Source organism: Talpa occidentalis, unplaced genomic scaffold (genome assembly GCF_014898055.3).
Source record: "Talpa occidentalis isolate TD23 unplaced genomic scaffold, MPIMG_talOcc4v2.1 talOcc4.2, whole genome shotgun sequence".
Classification (NCBI taxonomy): Eukaryota; Metazoa; Chordata; class Mammalia; order Eulipotyphla; family Talpidae; genus Talpa; species Talpa occidentalis.
In genome coordinates, this window is record NW_023602073.1 from 56840736 (window position 1) to 56851880 (window position 11145).

An 11145-nucleotide genomic window follows, 5' to 3' on the forward strand; every position below is an offset into this window, starting at 1 on the left:
CAGCTTCATAGGTTATGTCTTAATCCCTGGCGCCACCAGGGAGGCCCTGTCCTCATTCCTTTTAAAGGTCTGGTTACTAAATTAGCCAATACAGAAGCAGGGCTGCAGAAGAGACAGCCTTAAAACTACTGGCACAGGATTAAAGGAAAAAAACTGCAATGTAGGACTGTGTAAGATTGTTTTTAAATTGTAGTCTTTTTTTTGTATAGTTAACACACTATCGAGTAAGTCTTTAGACAGCCCTGTCCTGGCGGTATTTCAATAACCACTTGACTTTATCTGGTACATTATGGGGGTTGTAAATTGGCAATTTCCAATTAAATTGGAAATTTAAAGCAGGTTCTTGGGGGATGGCAAATATTCATCTTTAGTTGTCTGTCATGTAGCTATACGGAATAATTGAATACCACTGTAATTGAGAAAAAAAGTTGCAGGTGTTTTGTTGACATTCTGAATGCTTCTCAATAAACACAATTTTTTTTTAAAGATTTATTTATTTATGCATACAAGAGCGGGAGTATAGGTCAGAGGTGTGGGGGGTGAGAGGATTCACCAGAGACAGAGTGGGGAAAAGAACAGGCAGACTGATGGAAGTATACTGCTGAGGGGAGCAGCAGGTGAGTCAGGAGAGGTCTGCTGCGCCATGTGGGCTGCTCCCTGGCTGGCCAGGGGATCAAAGTCTTGCTACAGTAGCTGCGGACAGCTCCATAGGTTGCGTCTTAACCACTTGCACCACCAAGGAGGCCCACAATTTTTTTTTTTTTAATTTAAAAAAGAAAACAAAAAGAAACCTCAAGATGCTCTGACTGGTCTCACCCCTCCCCTGCCCCACAAACCCACCCCTGGGTCACTCCAGTCCTCCTTAATCTCCCCTGCTCTGAACTTCTGAACATTTCCCAATTACAAATATTTGACTTTATGGACTAAATGTATAGCTTTGACTTTATTTTTCTAACTAGTGAGATTCCTGAAGGTAAGTCTTTGTTTCCTGGGCAATTATCAGCACCAATCTGTGAGTAGCTAATCAATTACTGATTAGCAGAGGCCATTCAATCTACCAAGGTGGTGGGAGGGTCTGTTGGGCAAGAGCCACAACCTCAATCAGTTTATTTTTATCTTTAGGTTCTGGCTTTAACTTGTGGTTTTTCCAGAGCCCATGGGTGATCTTGAAGAACCCATTCTGGAACTTACATCAAGAGGAATTGGCAGAGGCCTAGCTGAGCCATGTCACATTTCAGGGCCAGAAAACCACTGAAGCTATAAGAAACACATACAGCAGCTTCAGTGGGACAGAAGCCAGGAGGCATAGAGGAATCCAGGACAAATGATCACAAGGCGTGTGAACACAGGCAAGCCACTTGACATCACCAGAACAATTGGATAAAAAGCAGTCTTTGGTAAGGTAGCCAAGGGTGCACTGGAACGGCTTCCCCAAGCACTACCTCTTCCTGCCAAAAAAAGCTTCTGCTCCAAAGCCAGCTTTAGCTTATTGGACTTGGGCTCCAAAACTCAGAATCTAGGACTAAGATTACATAGACATTACGCTGCTGTCGGCCGCCACCTTGTGGCCTAATTTACAACTACCAAGACCGCAATAGGTGGCTACCAGCACAAGACCACCTAGGTAGTTTAGAATTTATCACTCAGCTCAGGTGGCTCTTTATTGCCACCTGATGTCTTTACAATGCTTGGGTCTACAAATGATCCCCAAGTCTGTAAGATCCACTTTTTGCTACCAGTTTTGTTAGGTGAAAATACTTTACCTGGTGGTAAGGTTTGGTTGGCCCCCCCGGGTTGCTGTTGGTCCAGAGATGCTGCCTAATACTTGATACCTACCTCAACCTGCATATTCACTTGACACTACCACAGATGGCCATGGTTTGCTCTCTAAGTCAAAGTCCCCATCTCACCAGGCAAAGCCCGATAGGCAGGGCTGTGCAGGTCACTGTGCCACACTTGAAGTGCAGGCCCTGAAATGGTGTCATCCAATTCCTCTGGTGCCACTAAGATGGCACATGGCCCGTCCAAGAGATAGATAACTCAACACCCAGCTCTTATTACTCATGTCAAATGTGCAGCCTCTACTTTTTAAGGCCTCAGGAAAACTGGACAATTTTTCCTTTTCAAGGAGCCCTGGGATAGCATGAGTTCTAATTGGCCACCATTCTGATTTCTGTCATTGTTTTTTCTTCTGATTCATAGAAACCCAAGCAGTGAAAGCCAAAATTAGGAAACTGTTGACCTGAACACCATACTGGTGTTTCTTACCCATAAGTCAGTCAGTTATGGATTTGAAGAAAAGCATTTCCTTGGTCTTCTTAAATCTGACCTCCCCCCTCCAAGTGCTTCTCACTCCCACACAGCAAGCACAGAATCTCAACACCAGGACCAGAGCCTTCCTGCCCTGCAGAGCTGAGGCAGCCTGGTTGGTCTGGTGAAGATGCTCAGCTTTCCAACCACCTCCCACAACAGTAACCACACTGGACATGACTCTGCAGGGAGGAATCTGCTGGAACAAGGAGGTTCAAGTCAAAGCCAAGTACTGCAGGCTCTAATAGCAGTAAGTGATGTCACCCTGGATAAGGATAACTCCCCTAAACCAATCCAGTCTTGCCCAGTTTACATTCTGACCCTTATAAACCATTTCTGTTCAGCTATATAATGCCAACTAAATAGGAACACACAAGTTAATTTTTTCTGGCTACAGGTTTATTTAACACAAAACAATCTCCAACTTTACTGAGGTGGCTGACCACGTCCACGACCAAATCCTCCTCTCTGTAAGAGAAAAAGTGCATGACATCAGAGTTAGCAGTTCAGAGGTCTTCCAAACCAGAGGGTCCAGAGAGCACAGGCAGTGAACGCCAGCCCCGAGGCTACACTCACATTCTGAGTCTGTTTCCTCATTTGTAAGCAGGAATATGGCCACTTACACAAAGATTGTCTTTTATATGCACATGAAAATATCTAAAAAGGCCTCTTCACAGATGAGACTGAGATCATGTGCTGTGAAGACCTGTCACAGGATAAACCCCCTGTGCAGAGTACTTTACCTAGATTAACTGATGCACAATTACAGAGGCAGCTACAATCATCACCTCTATTTATATAAGTGAGAAATTAAGCCAAAGAGGGGAACCTGCCCAGGATCACACCATGTAATGGAAAAGGGAGGATTTTATTCTGGACCATCTTGGTTCTAGAAGCCCATTCAATCTCAAGTGCTCAGTTTTTGGTCATGAAACTAATGGAGGGGATTATAGCCTCACTAATGAAATATAAATACCACTATACTACATACATCATTGATTTGTATTTACAAAAGCTGCATCTGTACGATAATCTAAAGTGATCTGGTGTGGTTTTGTGGGAGATGATATGGGGTGGGACGCACCACACACTGCATCTATAAAACTGAAGAGAGCCATAAAATTTGAAACCATAATAGTGACTATACTATGTATGGAGAGTGAAAAAAAGGGATACTCACAAACTGGAATTCAGTAGCTGACCCAGCCCCAGCCTCGGCTTTTTTATCTGCACCAGCTAGAAAGAGAAACAATTTATTTTCATCACATTTTCCAATATACTGCAGAATGGAAGAAGTCACTTGAATCCAGTTTTGCGGGAGAAGTCACGCAGGCTGATGTACTCCTCATGAAGCAAAGTAAACCAAACCAACAGCAAAAACACTTTCTCAGTCACCCTTGCTCCTCCCATCTTTAAGCGATACGATACTTCCAAACTTGCAGTCCACACTGCCACCTCCTCCAGGAAGGCTACCCTGACCACGATACTCTTCCTATATGGCCCCAGAGGATTCCAGCTTCCCATCAGAATCACCAAATATTCCAGGTGAGCACCTGGCTTAGAAGGATCTTAAGAGAAGAACTAAGAGGTAAAGGACACATGGGCCCACAGAAGCAAAAGGGAACACGGGAAAGTAGCAAAAAAGATTCAAGTGCTGCTGCCCTGGAAGGCAAATTGAGATGCATACAAAGTACATATTAGATTTCAAGACTTGAGAGAAAATAAAATGTCTTCTTAATGTTTATACTGATTAAATAAGTACTTTTTAGATATGTTGAGCAAAAAAAATTTTAATATCCCCTATAATTTATTTCTACTTGCTCTAAGAGGAAGTGCTAGGAAATTTTACGATGCACACTATGGGCGGGGGAGGAAGGTGGACAATTAGTTTCAGTAAATCTTGTCAAACCAGGGTTTCCCTTTGACCCATTTCAGTCTACACTTACCGGAGGTTCCTTCATCGCTTACCTCCTTTCCCTGTTTGTAAGCTGTCCTCCCCATCCCTGTACCTTCCCACCAGAAACGCTCGCTCCACCTCAACTTAGGGATCTCTGTGGCTCAGGACAAGTGTCCTATCCTCCGGAGGACTGTTCCCTGACAGATCCCCCCACGCTGCATGACCACTGAATAAGAGAAACCACTTACTTTCTCTGAACTGAGAGCCTATTTGCTGGAGTCCCCTACACCACTACTATCCCCTACCATAATGCAGGCCTTGGGCTCACTTCTGTCACACATGATCAATCAGGAACGATGACAAAGAGGGAGACAAAGATAGGTATCTTTTTCTTTACTTTGTTTTGTTTGAAGTTTTGCAACAAAGACAAAGGGACTCTAAAAAACAAGCTGAATCATGTCTTTCTGCAAAACCACCAATGAATCCTGACTTAAGTGTAAAATTCTATGCCCTTATCTTTTGGGCTCAGGAAACAAAAACCTCACATCTGACTCTCCTGCTGGCTTCTATTGTTTAGCCAGATGCCCCTCTCACCTCCCTCAGGTGTTTGCTTGTATCTCACTTGTGCAAGACTTGCTTTGAAAACCCAATTCAAAACTACACCACCACCCCTATAGCACTCACACCATCTGACATACATTTAATTGTCCCCTTATTTAATAGTCTCTTACAAAAAATGCAAGTTCAACAAGAGCCTTTTTTTATGCACACTACTGCCTGCAGCTTCTAGAACAGCACTTGGCACACCACAGGCAATCAATAAAAATTTATTAGATGAAGAAACATCTGTTGTTCTAAGTCACTGCAAACCCCTGCTACTTAAAGGCAAGACTCTGTACTGTATTTTTGCACTAGGAACATGACAAAGGTAATTTGAATGGGTCCTGTCCTCAAAGAGCTTACAATACAGGAAAACACCAAACTAAGCTTTCCTGAAGCTTGCTTTTTCACTTTTAAGGTCTTTAAGTAAGTGCCCCCAGTTCAGAGGGCTTTCACCCCAATCTGCACCCACCAAACACTGCACAGGGCAAGCAGGGAGTCTTGGAACCAAGAATCCTTCCTGGTAACTTTGATATCCGCAAGTGCTGAGCCCCAGCCAGGGCTAACTGAGATTACAGATTTTATTCCCACACTCTTGGTATGTAGAACCCATTACTTACGGGGCACAGCGCTCCGTCTGTAGGTGTCTCTGTCAGCTTCCCCTCGATTTAGTCTTGCAGGCCGCTCACCCTCCAGACCTACACAAATGAAACCACACTGTGAACACAGGGCCATACAGGCACTGTTTTCTTCAGGCCAAAAAAAAAGGGGAGGGTGGGGAGGGAGAATTCTCGCTTTTTTTTTTTTTTTTAAAGAATGTAATTTTTATTTGCATGTCTCATGAGTGTAGAGCCTACCATTTATCCAGGGGGCTGTGATTTGGGATGTACTTGATCCCACAGGAATCTAGAATAAGCCACTTTTCAGCTACCATGTGTCCAATTGCAGTAAACTTGGTGAAGCCTTACTTCTTGGAAATATGGATTTCCTGGTGGCTAGGGAACTTGAACTTGGCTTTACCTAGAACTTCAATGACATGCTCCTTGCTTTGCAGCTTGGTATGGATGGACATGATGACTTGGCCAATGTAGACCCTGGCCACTTTGGGAACCTGGGGCTTCCCAAAGCCTATCTGTCTGGAGCTTAACATTGGGGACAGGAAGAAGGCAGACATGAAGGACCCCTAAAAAGGATTGTCTCCAAGGTCCCTTAGAGCAACCCATACAAGGAACAGGCCACATACACTACCAAGGAATCTGCTGTTTGCAGCCATTGCACACCGGGCCCCATGGGAAGAGGAGCACGGTCGGCTTAATTGGCTGCAGATGGAACCGATCTCTTATTCTCGCCAGGAAACAACTTGGTTGTATTAATAATAAGCGTAAGAGGGCCTCCCTGGTGGCGCAAGGGGTTAAGGGCCACATTAGGAAGCAATCCGCAGCACGAGTTAGATAACCCCCCCACCCTTACGCCCGCAACGGCCAGGGAGCAACCCACATGGCGCAGCAGACCTCTCCTGTCTCGCCTGCTGCTCCCCTCAGCAGTATGTCTCAGTCAGCCTGCCTGTTCTGTTCCCCTCTCTGACTCTGATGAATCCTCTCATCTCCCCCATCTCTGGCCTGTACCCCAGCTCTTGTATGCATATAAAAGTAAATCTTTAACAACAACAACAAAAATAAGCATAAGAACCTCCACATCTGGAACATTAGCATTTTGGCTCCTTGAAAATCCTAGAATATCTCCCAACTCAGTTAAAATGCCGCATATCTTCAGGACTGCTTTATTGTATTGTTTCTCCAACGCACTTTCCAATAACTTGGCAAATTAATAAACCTAGCCATTTCTACGAACATCTGAATAGACAAAACAATTAGATCCACCTCTAAGTGAAAAACTTCCTGTACAAATGGGAAAGAAGGCATCACTAGCTGAATGCCCCATCTCCAATAATAAGTACATAAAACACAGAGGCCACCAAGAAGCTGTTCTTCCCCATGGGCTCCTCCACATTATTAAGGCACTGATTCTTAAAAGCAACCTTAAAAATATCCTCATGAGGGTCCTCTCCAGTGGTGCAAGGGATTAAGTCGCAGTACTATGAAGCTCTCTGCTGCCACTGCAGCATGAGTTCCATCCCTGGCCAGGGAGCTACCCAGATGGCAGAGCAGACCTCTCTTGTCTTGCCTGCTGCTCCCTTCAGCAGTGTATTCAGTCAATCCACTGGTTCTGCTCCCCACTGTGTCTCTGGTGAATCTTCTCACAACCCCCACCCCTGGCCTGTACCCCAGTTCTTGTATGCATAAATAAGTCTTAAAAAAAGTCCCCATTAACATTGGAAATTTAATCTAGTATTTTCTTACCTATCTACCTTGAGCAGGTAACCTAGAGTCTGTATGACTAGGAAACAGGTTACCTTTTAAGCAGCAGAAGAAAGAGTGAATCTGCAATTAAGTGGCCAAATAAGTGCTAAGCCAACACCAGAATATGGGGGTACAGAGAGACAACAGCTACCCCCCTCCAAAGCAGTGCAAAGAAACTTTGCTCTAAAGATACAAAAACCTACCTCACCACCAGAATTCCCTATGCTTTTATTATAGAACCCAAAGCTTCATGAGGTCCCTCTACAGGGATACCTGGACAGTGTGACAATCACCGGTATTTAGGAATCTCTGCATTTTTGCATCTTGTCTTATCACCCAAGTCTACAAGATTACCATGACAAGGTTTTTTTTTTCCCTTAAAGAATCTAAAGAAACCACAATCTCGACAGGATACAGCTACAGGTCAGAAATGATCTATTCAGATGATAAATCCTCCCATATGGAAACATATCCTTCACACCATGATTACATGCAGATTCACTCTCCCCTACTTGACTTGATCAATTTTGGTTCCCACTGCCAAGAAACCATACATTTCATGCACATGGAAAGTACTTCTGTGCGGGACTTCTTGGGGGATAAGCTCAATGCCACTCTCCCAGGAAAGTTACTCAACATTGTACTACATATGTCTGGTCACAGATGATCATTCTATGTTTAATGCCATCTCCTGGGATGACTTGAAGACCCAAATCCTGTCACATTACAAGTCTCATGTCCTGGAGCAAAGTTTCCAGGACTGAGCCAAAGACTGCAGAATGGAGTCCCTTTAAAACTGACCACTTCCTTACCCCATAAACCAAACCCACTACCTCCCCCAGAAAAGCAATTTTAGAGTAGGCCCCTGAAGACATTTTGGCACCATACCTTTGGGTCGTGGCCTGCCAGTCTCAGGACGGCTGCGGCGCAGGGTGGCGGGCACAATTTCAGGGGGCAGATGGAGGTAATCACGGAGATACTGGATGCCCTCGTTGGTAAGGTACCAGTAGAAATGTCTCCAGGCAAACTGTTCTTTCACATAGCCTCGTGATTTGAGAGACTGTAAGGTGAAAAGTGGCCGTTAAGCCTTTAACTACTGGTTTGAAGCTAGAAACGTGGCACTGTGTTGCAGACAAATTTTTATGTTATGTCTACCTCAGTTGGCAGCAAGCATCTCCTACTATCTTGATCACTCCTTGAAATGTGCCTTGAATGTTTGTGGAAAATGTGTCCATCTGCATCCCACCCCAACAGCCCCCCTCACTACCTGCATAGCCTTCATGACATGAAGGTTGGGCACATTCTTGTCTGCCAGCTCAGGATGTTTAGGCATGTGGACATCCTTCTTGGCCACCATCACTCCCTCCTTAAAAAGGAGTTCATAAATGGCAATCCGGTTCTTCTTGGGCATCAACATCTGCAAAAAGGAAGTTCAGGAATAAGTCTGAGAAAGGAGAGCAGGGTAGAGTAGTCAAGTTCATGACCCCCAAGTGACCTTATAATCACTGTCCAATGGATTGAAATCCCACGCACACCCTAAACAAAAAAAAAAGCACGCAAGAAGGAGAAATTCAAACTCTGCAAAACTGAGACCCATCGGTGACCTTCAACCCCTCCCAAAATAGACCCCAGTTTGCGTAAGGACAGAAGTTGTCAATGTCAACACAAAGTGGGAATGGCGGGGTTACATTCACCCCCCCAGACCGGCACTTTCAGAACCACAAAGATAGGGCGCAGACCCTGTATTCTTATCTGGGAGCCGTCAGCGACCGTACCTACGGCGGCAGGTGCGGCAGGCTCCACTTTCACGCTTCCAGGTAAGGCCCAGGCGTAAGGCCGCGGTTCTAGACATGCCCCTAACCCAAGCCAAAGGACTAAGGCCGTCGCACACGCATCTCCTACTGCTTTTGCCCAAAAGCTCCAGGGCTAGTAAAGGGGCAGCCGGAATGAATTTCTACTCCGAAGTTAAAGCGTGCAGCTTCCCGTCTCCCCCGGGGAGCACCCGCCACGCAAGGGCTTCACACTGGCCCCTCCGCCGTGGTAACGCCAATCTTCGCCTACTAGTGTTCCTCCTGGCCCCCCGAATGCACAGTCAATCGCTCTCAATGCTCAGAAAGGGGCGTGTGGGAATAGGAGAGGGCACCCCTCATCCCGATCCCGAAGTGGGGTGGCGACTACCCCGATGGAATGGCCAGGATGGGGGCCGATGAAACTCGAACTTCTGAGAAAACTCACCGCGGCTGCTGCTCCGCTCGGGACCGGGCTGGAAAGGAAGGAGCATGCGCGGCGCGGCGCGGCGCGGCGTCTCTTCCGGGCTGGCGTGCTCCGCCCCTGCTAGGACCCGCGAGCCGTCTGGGGTGGCTTCGGCGGTGCCTGAGGGACCCTGACCGGGAACCCTGGCGGCCGGGAACCCTGACCGCCTTCTGGAAACGCTTGGCTAACTCCTCTAGGAGCTTTTGAGCCTCCGTGCTGTGTCAATAAATGGTCACTTTTATGATTGGATAGTCCTTTTAAGAGCGCTACTTCTTTATTTCTTGTTGGTCATTAAATTTATTATGCAAGTAGCTTGTTCTTTGAGCAGGGAAAAGGGAACAGATAAAATAACAGTGATAAGGAAGTAAAAACAGATCCCATCAACCAAAGATAATCGATGTTAACAGTTTGATATACAGTCTTTCAAACTCATATGTACCCCTAACAAATATATGTTTTTGAACAAATATAAGACGTTTTATGTGTACATTACGTATGATATGCTTGGTAGTCTGCTTTCCCCCACTCCCACCCTTTACCAATATATGAATCTTTTCACATTAAAACTTGCCATTCTGATGACTTCGTGGCAGTGCAATGACAAATCATTCAATCAACACTATGTGATTGGATATATATTTTTTTAAGTCCATCACTATTGTGATACCGGAATTGTCAGGCCTAGTCTTCCAGCCAGGAACAGATCCCAGGCTGCAGGGGCAATGCTGAGCCCCAGCTGCTAGACCCCCACGGGTTGGTGTCTCACGAAGCCGCAGCAGGAACTTCGCAGACGCTCAGGCAAGCAAGCGAGAAGAGGCAGCTTTGTTTAGAGAAAGAAAAAGTTTATTGAGGGGAAAAAGAACAGAGATAAAGTGGGACTCCCAGGCCAGGGAACCAGGCCTGGGAGGGGCAAGGAAGCCAAGTGTTGTGTCTCAGGGAATATATACCTTCTTTCCCTCATTATTCTAAAACTCCACCAGTCTCTTTGTGATTGGTTACTTCTCGGGGGTCTCACTTAATTTGCTACTGAGTGGGGGATCTTCACATTCCTTATCTAACAGCTTTCTCTTTCCCCATTTGGTGCATCTTTATCTTTATGGCCCAGTCTTCTGGATGGGCATCCCTGCATTGAAGTTAAACAGCTGCCCTTCTAATGTGTCCATAAATTAAACCACTCTCCATTTCTCCAATCTCTGCCTCCCTTTACCACCTGAAGGAAACCAGGACCAGTGTTAACAATGTTGTCTTTGGTCCTGAGATGTTTGTTTTTCCTAGTGGAATTGGTTACATTCCCTAGGTTGTCCTTATCTCTGAAGCCTCCCTAAATTCTTCAGATGTCCCCTCCTGCACTGTCCCTAAAACCGCCTAATTTCTAGCTTGCCTTGTGTCTCATAAGTAATAATGCCACACCCATATCTACACCCTTGCCCAGTATTTTCCTGGAAATGTAAACTTGTTGAGTAACAAAGCATACACCTTCAGGTTTTTCACACATGCCACACTGACTTCCAGGAGCGCATATCTAGTCAACAGTTATTAACAAGATTTATTTACCCATTAACCCTCAGACATTGGATAATATTCTTATTAAATTTTGTCAGCTAATAAATATTAATCTCACTGTTCTTTTAATTTGCTTTTGTGGGGCCTCCTTGGTGGCACAAGGGGTTAAATCTGAGCACTATGAAGCTATGGGCAGCCACTGCAGCACGAGTTCCATCCCCC

At 45.5% G+C, this 11145-nt stretch overlaps 1 protein-coding gene and 1 non-coding gene across 2 annotated transcripts; both read right to left on the reverse strand.

Moving 5' to 3' along the window:
- Positions 1-2660: 2660 nt before the first annotated feature.
- RPS10 (ribosomal protein S10) lies at positions 2661-9461 on the reverse strand. Its single transcript, XM_037519546.2, has 6 exons — positions 9403-9461; positions 8435-8584; positions 8056-8227; positions 5428-5505; positions 3491-3546; positions 2661-2778 (listed from the first exon to the last, which is right to left on the reverse strand). Exons 2-6 carry the CDS (start codon positions 8582-8584, stop codon positions 2737-2739), a joined length of 498 nt encoding a protein of 165 aa, XP_037375443.1. The 5' UTR covers positions 9403-9461; the 3' UTR covers positions 2661-2736.
- On the reverse strand, positions 5999-6132 carry LOC119253620 (small nucleolar RNA SNORA70). The gene has a single exon (XR_005127151.1). It is a non-coding gene; the product is annotated as a small nucleolar RNA SNORA70 (small nucleolar RNA).
- Positions 9462-11145: the final 1684 nt, after the last annotated feature.